At 34.4% G+C, this 19,400-nt stretch overlaps 1 protein-coding gene across 8 annotated transcripts in view; it reads left to right on the top strand.

Annotated features, from left to right (window-relative positions):
• Nucleotides 1–19,400, top strand: part of NAV3 (neuron navigator 3) — a 524,494-nt gene that overhangs the window by 354,540 nt on the left and 150,554 nt on the right. For all 8 annotated transcript variants that reach the window (XM_042017696.1, XM_042017695.1, XM_042017693.1 and 5 more), the window contains 2 exons: nt 10,449–10,521; nt 14,215–14,392. In XM_042017696.1, coding sequence (XP_041873630.1) covers nt 10,449–10,521; nt 14,215–14,392 — 251 coding nt within the window. The remainder of the gene's footprint in view (nt 1–10,448; nt 10,522–14,214; nt 14,393–19,400) is intronic.

Raw genomic sequence — 19,400 nt, 5'->3', positions numbered from 1 at the left:
CAGGGTAATATGAAAAATATATCTAATTAAAAGAGCCTTACAATGTTTATAAAATCAAAAGGCCAGATGGATAGGAGCAAACTGTTAGTGTCTCTCCTGCACAATCTGTAACATTATGACTTCTGGTGGAGTCAGGAGGGAGGGTTCAGAAAGCATGAAGTGCATCTGGCTGGATTCCAGTTGCAAAGTTCAAGAGATGAAGTGAAATGCCTCATAGTTTACCTGTTTACTTATTTTTTAAAGGATTCATTCTGTCACTGGTTGTACTGCCCTTATTTCTAAAAGCTGCTTTTTTGAGTGAGCTAAATGAAGTTGCTATGCACTCAGTAGTGGCGAAGGAGAGAACTGGAATTCTTTCAAAGGTTTAATTAAGTCTAGTAAATGAAGACTCTGTTGTAGACTCTCTCTTGACCTAATGGAGAGAACCTCCTCTGTTTTAAAGAAGCGTGCATTTTCACATTGCCCTCCAATTTTCAGAAGTTGCCAAGTGACATAAATATTTAGACACTGGTACCTTGCTGACTCAGAAGTGTTGCATAAGTAAAAAAAAAGATTGTAGAAAGGCTCATTGGAGTGGAGCATTGCTTTAAGAAACACTGTGCTTAAACAGAGTTCTTTTTATCATTGCCTTAAAAAAGAGTCCTCCCAGGGTAGTGTTTATCTTCAATTTTGCGTTCTTAGTGCATGTATAAGGCTCTTTCATGGTGGTGGTGGCCTCTGGCCTGTGGAGAAGAGAGTCCTGAAGTAGCAAGTTACTTTCAGACACTGGAAGAGAATTTTTCCATTCTGCTGTGCAGCCATATTAGCTTTCTAAGAAATTTGTGCAACATATTTGAATACATCCATGGTTGAGTTCCAACCCAGCACTATATTCCAATCAAAATTCCAAAACTTGCTTCTCACAATTTCTATTACAGTAGCACAAAAGCATTTCAGAAATTACCATTGCTGTATTTTGTGCTTTGTCTGCTGCAGAGACTACTCTATAAAAATGGGAGAGCAAATGCAGACAAGACAAGAAACAGAAGAGTGAGTAGGAAAGGAAGATGAGAAGCAGGCTCACATCATTATATAGATGATCAGTGTAAAATTTTGCAGTTTCCTCTTATGTGGTGGAAGGTTTTTGGTGTTTGTGGATGGAGCATTTTTTGGTTTTATATGAAAATGACCAACAGATGTTTCTAATGATCTGTTTGGCCATCTAAAAATTATGATTAGGATTTTTTTTTTATTTAGAATAACTAAATTATTCATTAACTTGCTGATGTGTACAGACAGAAACAAACAAACAAACAAACAGTTTTCTGTATATGCCATTACAGAAATAATCTCACATTCACTCTAAGGTTTCCAAGCACCAAGTGAGGGGCTAGGTGAAAAATTTGCAACACCAATTGTTGCTTTTGTGTTCCTGACAGGACTGATAGTAATTCATACCAGAAGGGATCCAATTCCCACTGTACCATTTTCTTAAAAACAATACACACCCGAGCTCATGCTTTGACCTCAGCAGTGACCTCATACATTCTTTTATCGGCAGGTCAGTACATATGTCTGTTAAATTCTCCAAGTATTTGAGAAGTTAATTTGTTTTCACATTTCTGGGTTTACTGGTCATATTTCGTGTTTGGACTGCATGTTGGAAGAATTTCATGTGCGTGTTCCTTAATATCTGTTGGAAAAGGAAGTGGAAGCTATTTCAGTTTTAAATAAGATTGTCATATTTTCCTCAAAAAATAACTAATAATTAAATAATTCCAGCATCATTTCCTAAAAATTTTTGCCTGGGAGGCCTTCTACATACCAGTAGTTATTATTCTCTAAGGTAAAATTCTCCCCAAATGCCTCCAGTAAATCAGTTTTTAATTTGCATGTATGGTCTCTTATTGCAAAGTCAATGCTTAGTGTGGAACAGTTTTCTGGAATGAAGCTACATGGTTCACTGATACATAATTTTTATTAAATGCTCCTTGAATTATTCTGTTGCAAATAATGAGGAGTTTGCTACAAAAGAGTTAAACCGAATGTGTCTGCGTGTCAGTGTGTTCTGTTTAACCTCCTAACATGTGTCATAATTTTGATAGAAATGTGGAATGTGCCTTAATCTGGGCCACGTGCAACAGCAAGTCAGCAGAATGCACTAAATATCTCCCAGCAGGACTGTTAACACCTGTTTTATCTGGATGGGTTTTCTAATTTACACCACCCATGGAAAGTTGACATTACCTTCCAGTGTAGTCACAAAAAGTTATTCCAATAGGCTGCCGTGGTAGGAGCTTATGGGAAATAAATTACCAGAAAATAAATAACATGATTTTTGAGAGCTTGTTTGTCTCCTGATTTTCCCTTTCTTCAAATTTCCCCATTTCTACAAGGGAAGCTGAGGATTCAGGGAAAATTTCACTCAGTCTCAGTATTCTGTGGCCAGGGGAACTGTGCAACATGCAGCCTGCCATATGAGCACTTTCCACAGAAACTGCAAATTTAAAACTAAAGAGCTTCCTCAGAAGAGTCATTATAAGTTTTGCATTACTCTGGGCCACATTTCTTCCCACTGCATTTACTTTCAGATTTGGAAGAATTTGTGTGTATTTTCTGCCCTTCAAAGTGTCCTTATTCTGTAGTATTAGTAAAAAATAGGTTTTTTTAAATTACACAATAATACTTTGTACACTTTCTTCACAAGGAACCTTGATGGAAATATACAACTTTTAGACAATCTTACTCAAAATTAAGAATCTGTAATTAATTTAGTATGAACACATTTATATGTTGACAAGGACATACAGCTTTGAATATTCAAGAGACAAGAAAGCAGATCACTTTATTTCAGTTGTGTCAAACTAGTTTAAACTGCACTATATATATATAAAAAAATAACCAACTTGCTTGTTATAGTTCAATTATAATACTTGCAAAATGAGCCCATATGAGTCTATTTCACATTGTTCCCTTTGAAACCCTACTCTTTAATTTAAAAAAGGACCCTCCCTTTTAGAATACCTAGGAATCAGCTATTGTGGATAACATACAACAGTGTAGTGAAAATGGTATGACAGCTTTGCAAGTAAAATTTCATGACAACTTTTCACAGAAAGCAGGTAAATCAACAGCAGTGTCAAATGGAGTGGAGCACGTGAGATAGAAGGTGCTTCCTATTATGATTAAGGTTACTGATTGGTACTTTTACAAATAATTGAAATAAATCTTACCATATGTTATAACAAATAAATCATAATTGCTTACTTTTTATGGATTAGATACATTTTACCCCACAGGACATGTACAACTATGAAAGCATTAGGGATAGTTTACATTTTAATTGTATTACCAGTTGCATATTTTTCTAAAGAGATGAGCAGAAGTTCAGATGTGCTGAACATCTGTCTTACAGTGAAGAACAGGGGACTGTGACTACTGAATATTGTTTAAGTGATCATTTAAGAATCACCTAGAATCCCAGACAATGTTGAATGTGTGGCATTTGAAGAATGGATAGGCAGGAGGACTGGGTAATCCATTTTGGTATCCCAATTTTAATCTGGATGGTGCTTTTAACCTCTTCACTTGGACCTCTTTAGAGTAAGTCAGCTATCAAAAATGGATTTCTGCACCAAATCCTCAGCCTTAGAAAATCAGAGTGCATATCGATATGTATAAAGCAAGTATGCTTGTAAGTATAGTAGCAGGCAGTATATTCAGTTATCACTGAAATGGAGCAAGTTCTTGACTTGTTTGATGTTTATTTTTTGGTGAAGGAAATATTTGACATATGCCCATTTGTACCTAGTGAAAAAAGCTAAATGTCCACCTCCCTGGTTTATGAAGCCTGGTTTTGTTAAATAATCTGAATGATAAAACTGAGGATAAAAACATGACACTATAGACCAGCAAGCATTATCTATTAGTATCTCTATCTTGTAACTTTTTAGCTCTTTGTTTTAAGGACTGGCAGAACATAAATACAAACTCGTGAAACCAGCTGGGAGGAAAACCCATAAGGAACAAAATTACAAAGCAAACCGAAAATCTGGGTTTTTCCCATGCGACAAGTGAGTTGTCAACAGGTCACGATGTGTGCAATGGATGAGCCATTTAAGAACAGAAAGTGAAATAAACTTGTCCTTTTAAATCTCCAAGAATACCTTTGGGCGTAGCAGGTTGTGAAATATAATATGTTTGGTCAAAGAATAGTCTGTTTATGTAGTGTGTGTGTGTGAGGATTTACCATTAACTTGTGAGAGTGTACATGACCAATTCTCTTACTGGTCTTAGACAAGGGAAAATTAGAGTTTAGGCCATTTCCACCTTGAAATGCTCTTCAGTTTCTCCCAGAGCATTCTATATAGCTAAATCTATATGGAAAGTTTAGTTCTCTTACCAGCTCCAGCATGTGCATCAAAAATGCTTTTATTCACTCATGAAGACATCTTGGTTGCTTGCCTGAACCTCTGATCTTTTTAGAGCCTGCAGTTAAGATCAGATCACTGGCACTTCATCCAGTATTAAGTAAGCAGCCAGAACTTAAAAGCTGGTATGTCTCCTTACATGACTGATTCCTGTTAAATTCAGACAAATAGTATCTGTTTTTACATTCTTTAAATTTTAATAATGTTATGCAACATGTGAATTGTAAATATTTAGCGTCCAGTTTGCTACCTCTAAGGCCTGAATTTTATTTGCTTTTGATTGTACTAGTGCTACAGAACTTGAAAGAGAAGGAGCTGTGTAACAGCAATAATATATTTTCTAATTCTGCATTCATTTAAATCCCCCACAAATTGAATATCCATGCAAGAGGAAGATTCAAATGCATGTCTCTAAACTCAAGCTAATACTCTGGAGACATTTAGGAAGAAACATGCTGGGAAAGTGTGTTTGAAGTTCAATTATTTTGACACACACTATCTCATACCATAATACTAATCTTAAAGGAGTACCATTTATTATTTGCAATTAAAAAGAAAAACAAAGCACCAAATACTGAAGAACTTTATGGAGTTTCTGTGCTCTGGAAAGTGAGTATGTATATGATTCTCTGGATTTCTGTGGAATACTATTTCCATGGATGTCCTTAATCAACCATCAGCAACATTACAAAAGAGAAAATCCTTTGCCAAATTTTATCTGGGAATTGGGTGATTAATCAGAATGTCAAAACACACACAAAGAACTGTGGAAGATAGCACTGAATGAAGTGCTAACAGAAATTATTGTTTTACTTTTGCTGCCAAAATAATCAAGAGTATTTAAGAGCACATATGTATAAAAACACTATGTGGTTACAACAATATGTCGTTTTTATGAAAGTGTCCTATTCTTCAGGAAGAATCCCACTCCAAGTAGGTGAACAGTAACTAACTTGCGTATATGTCTATGTGTTCTTGTAAACAATATTGTAATAAACTTAATAAAAGGGAGTTAGTCAAAGCAAGATATTTTTTGAGCTTCTTATACATGCAGAGAAACATAATGCTGTGTTAGTCATAATTACATGTCTTCTGAGCATCCCACAATTAAATTTATTTTTGGAAGTGAAGAAAGTGTTGTCTGTCAGACAAAGGAGATGAAAACTAATCTTGGCAATAGCAAAAATAATAGGAATAAAGAGACATATTCTATGTGTTGAGTCACTGGTGAGTACATCCCACAAATGAGCTCTTCCTGTAAGTCTGCTGGGTATTAAGTACTACTGTTTATCTACATGCAAGTCCCTCAGTCTGATTTAGTGATTTATTTCTGTTAGTTAAATTTCAAGTAACTTTCAGTCAAAAAGCAGATTACCCACAACTATGCCATGTAATATGTAACAGCATCTTTTCAATATATCTTCTTTGCATGCCACCTAATCTATTAACATTATCAGAGCTGTGACATTTCTGTTTATTTGTACATCATCATATGAACTGTATCCCCTTAAATGTCAGTGTAAAAATATCTTTGAAATCACTAATATTTTTGGTGTTAAGTATTTCAGGTGCTTTTTTCATCATGCTGTGTGTATGAATACTATTAAAAGGATAAGATTTATGAAGAAAGTTTAATATATTGTAAGCATAACTCAGGCTTAATTTAAAAATAATCAAATGGTGTTATCTACCTGATGATGCCCACAAATTAATTTCTAAATTATCATCATCTTAGCCAATTGTATCCTTACCCACAATGCTGGACCTGCATTTCAGAATTTGACATAGTATCCTTGAGTTTTGATAAGGAGGTGATTAGGTTTCAGAATTAGGTTTTTGTTACCTCTGAAAAGCAATTTCATGTAGTGTTGATTGACTTTCAACGTGGTTAATCGAATAGCTGGGTGGCAGATATCTATATGGCAGTGAAGGTTTATTATATCTTTAATTACTTATCCTATTTATAGTTGTTAAGATTTTTAATATTGCAGGTATGCTATTCAATGTGCTGCAATTCCACTGGTTTGAATATTTAATATAAAATAAGAGCCTTGGAACAAAATAAAAATTGGAGATAGACAGTGGTGGAGAACTTTATCAACAGCAGTCTTGGCAACATGTACCTGTACAAGCAAATTTGCACATTTGAGACTCTTCTCTGTCTTGATATGCAAGATTTGGAGTCAATCTGTATATCCTGAATTCTGTACTGTAATGAGCAATATCTTCTGCTATAACACCTTGTAGTTCTGATGATACAATTCACTATAATGATAAACATAATCTCTGATAAAAACTAGTTATTTTTGCAAGCAAAATTCACTACAGAATTGTGGTTGTATCTGGTGTCTGTGTTGTGTTACGCCACAAAACCTTCAGCCACTGCAGAATTCTACATACACAGTATGTAGAAAAAACAGTAAAAAGCAGTAGAATTCTACATATATAGTTTCAGCTATAGGAGGAGTTTACACCAGTGAATAATAACTTCATTTCTAACTACTTATATAAACATGGACTTCAGGAATTTGTACCACTCTTGATTGAAACAGTACTGAGGAATGGAAGCTGCTTGAAATCTCTTAGAACTTCTGTAATTGCAAAATTACTCTCATCTGTGAGTAAGTTTGAAGAAAAAGTGTTTGGGGCTGCTTGGGTTTGAGTTCAAAGAATAACTGTGGTTTTCTAGGGCAAGAAGTAGGTAATTAAAGCAATATTTAGAGACCCACTGAAAGCTTCAAAATGGGACAACTTTAAGCCTAACATTTTCTAGACTGGACAGGAAAGAAAGTGAAAATAACCCAAAAATGTATTAATGCATGTCTCATTGAATCCCCTAAGAGTTTCTGAGAGTTGTATAGTAACCGCAGTTATTATCAGATAAGTGACTGCGAGAGTTGTTTTCTGACATTTTCGGGGTATTATGGGGCTGTGAGTTGCCACACCAAACTTGCTCAATTCACAAGTCAAAACAAGACTTTATTATAAGGCTAACAGTGCAACCCCAGTCTATTGTCTGGAAGTTGGCCACTGCTATTGCTTCATATACCCTTACCAAAAGGGTGACTTTCGACTCAGGGCTTCTGTTACTCTTCTCTTGGTGAACTCTGAAGCAAAACAGAATTTGCTTTGTAGTTCTGCAGAATACTTGAGTCATTGGTGTTAGTGGTAATGATTAGTTTTGTCTGAGAGTTTAAGAGACATGACTTCAAAGACACATGCTGTAAAAGTAGACACGTAAAATAACCAGGTGCTATTTCTATAGGATGTTTTTCACCTTAAATATGTGTGAACGTTTAGTTATTAGGCATATTATTTACTAGATATTCGGTATTGCAGATAGATATTGAGATGTTTTCACATTTGGGCTTAAATGTTCTCCAGTGAGCTAGGTTTTGTTACATCTGTGGTCTCCTGAACTACTACAGAGGGGACATGCCCCTTATGAAAAATTACTTGATTAAACTAGAATATGTGTTAGGAAATATTGTTCCAGTTATTTGAAGATGGGTGCTACTGATGTAGTGCACTGATTTTTCTTTCTTTTTTTCCTTTTTTTTTCTCCCCTTGGCTTCCAGTACTAAGTAATAGAGCAGAATTTCCCACCTTTGAAGTAATTGATACTGCATTATGGTTGATTTGAAAGTCCGAAGACACAATGTGTTGTACAGCTAACAGCCAAACAAACCTTCATTTCTTTTCAATTCTTCAGAGCAAAAAAATTTCTGTTCAAAATTTTTTATTATATAGTTGACATTGTTTAAAGGTGGAGTAGAAATATTCTCTTCATGTGCACTGTTTTCTGAAGTGATGAAGGGTTTTAGTTGGAGGTCAGGGCTGAGCCAGCCCAGTGCCTTGCCACTGCCACCAGGAGTGGCACCATCCGCTTGTCCCTCCTTCCCACCTCCCCTTTCCTCTCCCAAGCCATGATGCTTTACTCAGGCTGGGACACGCCCTCCACTCTGCTGGCTCCTGTGCTTATCTGACTGCCCGGGAAACTGGAATGACTGAATCCATTTGCCTTTTTGCTGGGTGAGTTTTCTGCTTGGAGCCAGTTCCTTGTGTGCTCAGAGAAGCGCTGAAGCCCAGTAGCAGCAGGGCCCTCACACCTGGGAGGAAGAAGAGGTGAGGAAGAATCAGATCTTCCTATTTTAGCTGCAGCCAACTTGCAACTGATTTAGCTGTGTCACGTCTCTATGTCTTAACAAGATTACTTAGTTAATTTGGGTTTTTTCGTGGTATAAAACTACATAAACATTTAAGAAAAAGACAGTTAATACCTGGGTTGCTTCAGACTGTGCTGGGCCAGAGCTGAAGTATTCCCATTGATTTCAGGATGGCTATTCCACATTCAAAGCTGTGAAAATTGGTGACACCCACCAAACTGATTGATGAAAACTTTATGGTAGACCCCAATTTTTCTAGTGACTTTCATTAATTTAACTGCAGACTTTGAGTTTTGGTTTTCTTATGTAATTGATTCAGTAAAGAGATTGTTTATCATTCACTGTACATGTTAGCATGCCCTTGAAATCAAGGTTTGAAAAGACTTCTTAAAAATGTGTTTGGTAATGTTTTGACATTTATTGTCCTTGAAGATCATACCTAAATATTTTGCAAGTATTTATAAATTTATACCCATGGATCAAGACAGTCTGTAAACTCGTAATACATGTTTCTAGGGTCAGTAGTAAAAAGAATATTTATATCATTTCAGCTGTTACCATTTCCAGAGAATAGTGGCTGAACTCCAATACAGAAAGATGACAGTAGTGAAAGACTTTCTTAGGCGAGAAAAGATATTGCCAAGGATCATGTAGCTTTCATTCAAGAATGAATTTACCCCTTATGTTTTGATGGTTGGAAACCATTGACATGAGATAATGTAAAATGTGTAAACATTCAAATAAATTAACTGCATGGACTTGAGCTACTGCAGGTTTATGTTTTTAGTGTTGAATATTCTTTGCTTTATTTTTAATTTTCTCCAATGATAATAGGTATTTAAAATACCTGTTTGTTTAAAAATTCTTAGAATTTTACTTTATTTTTGTGGTCCCAATTGCCTTGAAATAAATGCATCAACCTAAAAAAAGTGTTTTAAAATCAAATCTGTTGAAGCCACTTCAAACAAAACACCTGTCTGTACATAATTCTTCTGTTTTTGTAGCAGCATATTTATAGACAAAGGTAGTAGTTTTTACATTTATAGCTGATTATTCCTTCATAGGTCCTAGAAGGACTGGGGTAATCAGCTGAGGACGGTGACTCAAGAGAACCTTTTGGAAACCCCTGTCTCCCACATCTGTTAGAAACAGATGCATGAAAGCAGTCTAATTCTGTGATTATTTATTTTAGAGGCAGAAGTTTTATCCTTTTTTTGATATACATTTAGGCTACATTTTTGTACCTAAAGCTCTCTGTGGTTAACTGTAGATTTCTTCTAAATCACCAAGATAAGCCAGCACCGTGTTCTTTACTAAGCAAGAACTCCTCAGAGGAGCATAAACAATAAATAAATTAAAGTTATTTGTTGTAAGATTTGAAGGAAAGAAATTAGAGAAACAACCACTAATGAGAATGATATCATTTTCACAGAATCCTACATCATCCCAAGTACCTTTGCTAACACTGTTGGAGGTTTTTGCGTACATTTTTTAGTAAACTCAGCCACTCACATCTCCAGACATATACTCAGTGTCTAATTCTCTATGGGTGCTTTCATTGTTCATTGCTGCTTGTTTATAGCATACAAAATCCAGTTTTATGTTAACTAGGTGGGTTGCTGAGTTGCCAGCATGCCATTCTGGATCAGGCATTTGTGAATTGTTTTTAAGCACCAAAGCGGACAATGAAAGCTTTATCTTGATTCCCCAATTAGCAGTAATCATTCTTGCTAAACTTTGGTAAAGAGCTGTAGTATGCAATGAATGTAAAGTATTCATTCCTGGGCAGTTTCTTTTTTTTTTCCCCTCGCCCAACATTTCTACATTTTGTCAAATAGTCTTATGCTGCTTGTTATTTCTATTCATGTTGCAGATTGAGAATGTTGATGTCTGCCTTAGCTTTCTGGCAGCCAGAGGCGTAAATGTCCAAGGTCTTTCTGCAGAAGGTAAGAGAAACAAATCATCAGAACAAATAACAATATTTTCTTCTGAAAGCTAGATTTCTTAACACAAATCACTTGCACCTAAATACCAAGCTCCAGCTGTCTTGAACAGCATGCAAATATAGATTAGTGATAACAAGTGAGAGAGTTTCCTTTTAATTTTTCCTTGAAATTGAACCAAGAAATGCAATGTTTATGAAGCTTGAGACAGTGTTTTGAAACAATATTTTTTCAATGGTATTAATCTTTTCATGTTACCTCCACAATATTAGATAGGCACAGAACTTCCCAAGCATTTTTTTTTCTAAATTGTTCATATATTTGATTCAAAACAGCAAACAAGAATATAAGGATCTTGCTCAGTTAAATAAACCCAGGCAAGACTATTTGTTTCAGCAAATTTATTATTAGTAGTAATGCTGTCCAGATGAGTCTGAAAATTACAGTATTCCTTTGATGTCTTCTGTTAAGTGAAAGAGTGAATGGTTTTCCTGTTTCAGCTATTCTGCTGTATTAGTCGCCTTAAGTAATTGCCTAACGTGGTTGCAACTAAATTAATAAATACAATGAACAAAAACCATTACAAATATCAATTGTCTTAATTATTATGTAATATTTGCCTTGTTCATGTAAGAGGCAAGTGAATTAATAAAGTGTATATGTCTTTGTCCTGTAGCAAATTAAGCAGTTCTGCAAGGTGCTGTGCACCTTCAAAATCCTCTCTGACCTCTATGGCACCTGAAGGTAACAGGTCCAGAGGTGCAACCCTGTATTTTTATTTTGCTTGTAGCAAAGCTAAAAGCTGGAAGGAAATTTTTGTTTCCCCAGAGGTGATAATTTGAGTTGAATTCTTGAAGATTCATGAAGAAAAAACCTGGATTTCTAACCACTACTTGATTTTTAAATTGACTCAGAATTACTGTCTTTCACCATCTGAACCTATCTAAGATTTTAAACGTGCAACATGGTCACAATATGTCCTATCTATTCACTTTGATAGTCAAATTGTGAAAAGCTCCTTAAGTGATTTAAGAGAACCTTTGTATGTACTTATAGATATGTTGTTGCAAGAGAATACTAAGTCTGCATGTTGTCATTCACCTCAAAGCTATTTAGAACCAGAATTTCTAGAGCAACCTATTTTTACTTGCATATGAAGTATGAATCAAATGTGTGAATAGCATGAATTTATTTTATGAAGACACTCATCATTGTTTAATACCTTTACATGGTACATGACACATTTTCTGTACTTTTTAAAATCAAAATCTGTGTGCATTCTGTAATGCACACCTACCGTTGTTTTGCTTTGGAAAATAATTTTAATAGGATATAAGTTTCAATTGTGTAACTTCAATTTCATGTACTACTAAAAGCAATAATACTACATAGAACTAAATGCAAGGACTATGATTTAAAATACTCATTATTCTTCAAAACCAAATTTTAACATTTAGTGCTGAAGTAAGATTAACATTAATTCTGCTGTTATGCAGTTGGTCATGAATCTGGAGTAAATCCACCACTATCTTTGTAATAATATTCTTCAAAGTACTGCAGAAGTGTGATTCCCTTAAATATACCATTTTTTACTATGTATAATCCTGAACACTAAAATTTTTTGGGGGGAGAAGAAATTGAGTTTCTTGTAATAAGCTTTTGGTAAAGTGTCTTGTTACTACCAGGTCATTTATTAATGACCAGAAAGGTTGTAGAAAAACAAAACATAAGCTTAACAAGTTTTGAAGATTTCATAACCAGTTTCTGACCTCATTTTGACACTTGAGCAAAGAGGTCTAGAAAAAAAGTGATTTTCAAGTCTTTACTGCTGAATCTCTGCTTGAGAGCCCAGTTGATAAATAATTATCCAATTGCTACAAATTAAAACAGTCCCCTCATTTTCTGAGTATGTGCTTAGTACACATTAGAAGTTTCTGGATTTTTTGCTTGTGAGAAATCTTCTAACTTGATTAAAAGTAGGAAGGAAAAAGTTACTAATAGCATCTTTCTCTTAAAATAGTAAAAATTATAGTTGAACACAAGAAGACCAAAATTTTAAGATTAAAATATATCAAGTGGGATTTAACGAAGGATTCTCTTTCTGAGCATTAAGTGATCCAAAATTATAATAAATAAACTAGTGTCATGTACTGACAATCTTCTCAAATCAGAACCACTTAAAATGGATAGTTATGTAGTTTTTGGGGGTGTTTTTAGGATAATTTTAAATATAAGTTTTCGGTATTCCTTGACAGTGATCTTCCTTGAAACCAACGTGACTGCAAAAGTCATAGGTGCCTAAAAAGTTTACTCATTCTGGCAAAGTTCTGCATATCTCTGGTGATCTCACTGGTAATCAAAGATCCTGCAGCATCTTCACAGGGAAGATGAAAAACTATGGCTGCTTAGAACAAATTTACATTTTGAAAAGTATATTCCAGTGCCCCGGATTGGGTTTGCTTTTGAAGCACAGGTTGTGAGCATTTTAAAAGCTCCAGTGTTTGCTGGCCTGTGTAGTATATGTATTAACACTTCAACTAATCCTATTGAAAGAAAATTAATATGGTTTAAGAGACATGAAAATGACAGTAATTTTGGATAAATTCAGCTTGAAAATTTACCTGGGAAAGCTGTGTAGCACACGCAGCTCAGTATTTTGATTTGCAGGGAAGGCAGAAAGGTTGTGGCATTGCATGTTAGGTTGCAAGTCTATAGCTCTAATAAAAACCTTTCACAGGGTGATCAGTGCCAAAGAAAATTAATGAGTTTATGAACAGACCTAGATGCTGCAGATAATTTCATTAAAGTCTTCTGAGGTTGCTTTTTCAACATTGAGATCCTTTATCAGCAAAGAATATATTGCATTATCCTTTTAAAATCTTCATCTCAGGATCAGCAAAAGCTATAAAAGGAATGGGAGACATAGGGATGATACATGGCTCAGCAGAATTGTATTCAGGTAGCTGTTTTAGCCTCATGGAAGCTGTAGTTTTTAAGTCTTTGTTATCAGTAATAGCAGTATAAAACAGAAAGCTGTAAAATAATCATGTCATTCGAAAGTTCAAAGATTTAATCATGAGCATTACAGTCACCTTTTTGAAAACCAACCTTTCATTTATTTTCTTCTCTCATGTACCCTGCACATCTGTATGAATGGATGTGCTCACTGACAAGAACCATTACCATACAGTCTTTTCGATTTTTCCAGAACTCACTGTTTATTGCCAATGTGCACAGAATTTGCCCCAAAAGCCAAAAGACTAATTTAAAGTCACAGGATTTGAAGGGAAGTATATCAAAGACCAGAAAGAATTCAGATTTTTCTGAATGAACTTTTCCTTAATTAGAATATTTGTACTTTGTTGAGACAGGAGTATTCATTTCAGATTATGTGTCTTATTTAAGGCTGGATATACTCTTATTTATGACCATGCAAATGACTCATCAGGAGGGCACTGTAGAGATAGGTGTTTATTGCAACCCTGAAACATAAATAAACAAAAATTATAATAAAGAATAAACTATCAGTGACACCTAAAATGTCTCTGACTCTACAGGTAAATGAAGAGATATAAGACATAAACATGTATAGCTCTAGGTATGTACAGAGATATTTTAGTATGACAGTTACAAAACTGAAGTCTAAAACCAAAGTGTTTTCACTTCCTTTTCTCTTTCTTTTTTTTTTTTTAATAGAAATAAGGAATGGAAATTTGAAAGCCATTTTAGGGCTGTTTTTCAGTTTGTCTCGGTACAAACAGCAGCAACATCATCAGCAACAGTACTACCAGTCTTTGGTAGAGCTACAACAGCAAGTCCCTTCAACTCCAGCTGAAATCAGCCAGTCCAAAACACACCAAGATATGCAGTCAAGGTAGGTTAAAAAGTTATTTTTCTCAGGTGTAAAAGCTTTTTATTTTTCTGTCTGAAAAAGACAAAATTTTGTATAAAAAAATAGGCCATTTAAAGAATTTTTTTAGCTATTTACACAGTTGATTCAGTGTGGTTTTTGGTAATAAGCCCGCATTTCTTGGGAGTAAAGTTAGAGCGAGAGCAGAGAACATTCCCAATTAGATTTAGTTCCAGTTTTAATTAATTGTAAGCCTTTCTTTTACTTTATTATTGATTTTTCTGCCCATTGCACAACAAGAGGCAGCTAGCACACCGTGTAGTTAGTACTGGTTATTTTCATGTTTTCTTCACATACCCAGTTCCCCATACGTAAATGAACAATTTCCAATAATTAACAAAACACATGGGGAAAAGGCACAATTGTTGCTTTCATTTGTTATAAACTCTTTTTATTCCCACACATTCCGGTTTTTGAGGGCCTAATTCTATTTGAATGTTCTTTTTAAAATGGAGAAATAGCCCTAATCTAATTGTTTCTTTTAAGGGGCCAGATTTTTATTTACTTTTAAGAAAGCGAAGCACTCAGCAGAATCCAGTAATTGCTGAACTACATTGCTTTCAGACTGTATCCAAAAAGATATTTTCAGAAGGTAGTTGCTTAAAGGCTACTACAGAAGAATGAGTTTGAAACAGAAATATCTATTTACATGGAAAGAGTATTGCCAATGTATATTTTATTGGGGAAGTTAAAAAAAAACGTCAACTGTAGATCTTCATAAAGAGTTTTGTCTGTTGCTTTGTTTGGTTTAGTACTTTTTCCATTTTTTATATCCTTGTTTAAAATGTTTTTGTGGACCTACTGAACAACTGTATGTCTAGAATGTGGTAAGTCAATGATCTACATTGGATCAAAAGTATCAGACTAATATATTGACATTCTGGTTCTTAAGTCCCTTCATATATAAATTACACTTTCATTTGTATAATAAACATATTTCTTCTTCAACTGACAAAACTTTTAACACTTCAGCCTGATAGAAATCTATGTCTTGGAACTAGAAATATTTTAAAATTATGTTTTGGAGGAACGTGTCACTGATAGCATTTTAATTACCTCATTTGATGCAAAAATTAAGATACACTTGTGTTTGGCTGGGGCATTAAAAAGTGAAATACATTTATTTTCTCTGCTACTGAAAATTAATGTCTTTGAATGCTTTCTTTGTGAAGTACAGTATTAACATGCAATCTAGGAAATTATGGTGTGGTCCTAGAAGCGTCTGACCATTCTCAACATTTTCCAAAGTTGAATTTCTGCTTTGTGAAGGATATTTAATACTGTATGAGAGGCAGTAACATCTTGTTATTCAGGAATTAAGTGTTCACAGCTTTAATCAGTGGCATTAAGATCTTTTTGTTCATAGTTTAGTGAAAGAACTGAAACATTTCCTGATTTTGTAATTTATCCATGGTGAAATTTTAATTACAAAAAAATTACAGTGTTCCTTTATGCATCATGACTATTGCAAGGGTTTGTCCAAAAAAGCCTCGATAAAGCAAGTTTTTTTACTATTTGGGTGACAGTGATTGCACATGGTAGGCAAAGAGGTGATGAATCTTTTATTAAGCTTTCCATTGTAATTCCTCAAGATCTCATGGTCCTTCTGCACTTTTTTCTCCTCTTCTACGTTGCTATGTTAAAACATGCTTCAGTGTTCAAAGCAATTATTCCATATCCCAGAACCCCCACATTTATGCTTTTGTAGAGTGACATCTAAGGCTGGTTTAAAAAAAATATTACTTCCATCAGTGTGTTTTAGACCTTCCTCTTTAATCTAGGAGTTTAAAATAGTTTAATTCTTCGATTAAATTTCTATTCATAGCTATGGTTCAGTTGTAAAATATTTCTCTGTAAAAAATTAATAGACCAAGATTGATGCCATCTTTCTTCTTCCTTATCTGTAAACTGGAAGCATGTTTTTTTTCTGCTTGCTTATGCAGAAGTTTGATGCTTGTCACTATAAACTTCTGTATTGCCTGAGGAAATATGTTTTTTTCTATCCATATATTTTTCATTTAAGTTTTTAAGGATAAAGAAAGGTGCCTACTACTAAAAACTTTCTCCTGTATGAGAGGTTTCTATCTTTTACTCTAAAGGCATCTATTTAGTATTATGAGCTGCTACCAAAACACAGAGCCCTGGAACTTAGAAACAAACTGAAATACAGTTTCTTTCAATACTAATTTTCTTCTTGTTTTTTTTTTTTTTTTCAGTTTTCACTGTTTTGAAGTAATATAAAGAAATTAGCATAAAATTATATGTCCTCTTCTAAGAAAAATGACCACATGTGAAAACAAGTTCTCCACAAATAGATAGGCATATTTAAATGTACACTGATGTGAATTCTCTGTGGTGGACTTAGCAACACTTCTTTTCATAGCAGTCATTTAATTAAATTATTTTTTTCCCCCACTAAAATAAATAGTTTGAAAAATAATTTAAAAATATTTCCCAAACACCTTTTTAGTTTAAAGGTGCTACTGAGTAAATGAAAGCTTCTTTTTACACAGAAGCCAAAATATAAATCAAAGAAAGAAAAGATGATTTTGTTGAAATTCATCTTTCCTCTTGCCCACTTTTTGCTATCTAAAATGTGGACAGGTAGCTTACATGATTCCCCAAAGTGATTTCTATGATGGCTTTCATGTCAGGTGTGTCTCAGCAATAATTACAGAAGCAACCAACATAACTGAGCTGGCTCATGATTTAGAAGGTCCTGAGGAATTCACATGACTGCTCCATGGGACACTTGAGACCTTTAGATATATTTGGCAAAAAGTAGCTTCATACAGACACTGAAACCTAGATATTTCATTGAATGGAGAATTTTGGAAAGTGATAAAATCTGAAGTGTATATTAATGTACATCCTTCACACTGTCCATATGAAATTATTAACTCAATAGATAATCTAACTGCTATCAATCAATAATGGAGTCATTTTACTGTTTTTCTGAAGTGCTGTTGATAAAACAAGCTATTTTATCCTTTCATAGTGAATGTTAATCTTTAAGGCTATTTATTATTACACATTTATTGTGCAGGTATGCCCTTTTTTATTACTGTGTTGCAGTTATGAATATGTTTTTAAAAATTCTTGATTCTTTCCTTTTTCTAACATTTCTAACATAACTGTGGAAAGGTTTGGTATGTAGAAGCCTTAAGGCAGAAAATCCCTTATGGTGTAGATTTTGGAAAAAATATTTGGCAAATACACATAACAGAGAGTAGCTTCCATTAAATTGACCTGTGGTCTTTTACCTAGAAATAGTTCTTTCAGGTTTTCGAAAGGAACAAGAAAAATTACCTTATTATTATGGCAGAAGCCAGATAATGACTATAGCTGCTAGCATGTGAATGGGACATGAATCTTTTTTCAATAATTGCAAAATGCTTCAAACCTAATTTGAGTACCTTTTCAAGGGTATTTTGAAAATCATCTTCTTAAACCACGGGTATTTTATTGTACCAGAAGACTCACATGTATCTACTTTGTTAGACACATGAGAAATAAAGATGTCTTTTTGATGCACTCTGTATATTTAAGTGCATTTGATATCCATGTGCTTGTATGCGTGAATACATGTAAGCAAAAGCAAAATATATACACTGAAAAAGGTGGGTGCTTTATATTGACTTAGTGCATTTTTTTAGATCTTTAATAATCAATCACATTTCATGTTGTACTTTAAGTATTTGAAACTATGTGTTAGTTTCAATTAATAACTGAGGTTATTTTAGGTTAGAATATTCTATGAGAAAAGTTATCCTCTTTGTTGCTTCCAGCTAACATATAATAAACATATTGTGTAATTTCAACTTGATTTCCTAAGAGGTAAAAAGCTGTTGTATTTCCTTTATTAAACAAATAATGAGAAAGTGATGCCCTTCACTTCTTCCAAGAGAAATACAGATTATACATGGGAGAGGGAAATACCTCTGAGAAGTCACACTGAAGATATTCAAATTACAGAGGTTGTAGCATTCAAGCCTTGCTGAAGACCAAGAAAGTTTTGTCTTTGTATGTGCTGAGCTAGCATCTCCTTATTTAAAAGACTGGTCCTGCAGCTGATGGTGACGGTGATGATGATGATGGTGATGATGATGAAGATGATACTCATCCTCATTTGCAGATTATGATGTCCTCAGTAATGATCAGTCTGTGATTATTACTGTGTCCGAATCCATTCCGTGTGCCACTAAAGACAAGCTACTTTATACAGTGTTTGAGCCCTTTGTCAACAAAACTGAAACCGACACCAAATTATATTAGGACTCTACAGGCTTCATACAGAGGTTGCTTTGCTAAGGCAAGAGGCCCCAGGGGAAGGTTATAATCAGAATATCACAAGAGTGGACAGATTAGGTTTGTGCAGAAATGGGGAATTCAGGAGACTAATTCAGGAGTCTAGTTGTCCTTGGGTGACTAGGAGGCAATACAGACCAGGAATGTAATTAAACCAATTTCTGGAGGAACCTCTCTTCCCTAAGTGCAAAGTTTGCATGGGAGGATAATGAATCTTCTTTCACAGGCTCCTTACAAGGTTATGCATAACTGGTCAGTGTGGCAATACTCTAACATTCCTATTCCCATGTAATCTGTGACCAACATCAGAATTGTGAAAACTATGCGCACAGAAGGCAAGCAAGATTCTTCTTTTGAAAGAGTATCATTAGCCTGTCTAATCCTACAGCCAACAGCAACATTTCAAATTAAATGTAAAAAGAATGAAGGAAGTTGATTCATGGTAAGTGAAATTGCCTTGTAAAAAGCATACTTTCTTTATGGATGATCATAGTTTTGTACCAGTAATAATAAAAACTTTGAAATTATTAGACCATCAGTGAAAAAATCTGTGGCAAATAATTAATGGTAACCAAAGACAAAGAATAGTTTTAGATGTGATTTCTGATTTCTTTTTACCCTAAAATTTCCTATATTCTTCCATGACTAACTGTGGGAATTGAAT

The sequence above is a fragment of the Corvus kubaryi genome, unplaced genomic scaffold, assembly GCF_017639235.1.
Source record: "Corvus kubaryi isolate FWS band 111438036 unplaced genomic scaffold, C.kubaryi_AGA036_p1.0 137, whole genome shotgun sequence".
In the NCBI taxonomy this organism is placed as follows: domain Eukaryota; kingdom Metazoa; phylum Chordata; class Aves; order Passeriformes; family Corvidae; genus Corvus; species Corvus kubaryi.
This window is presented reverse-complemented; position numbering and strand designations above follow the sequence as displayed.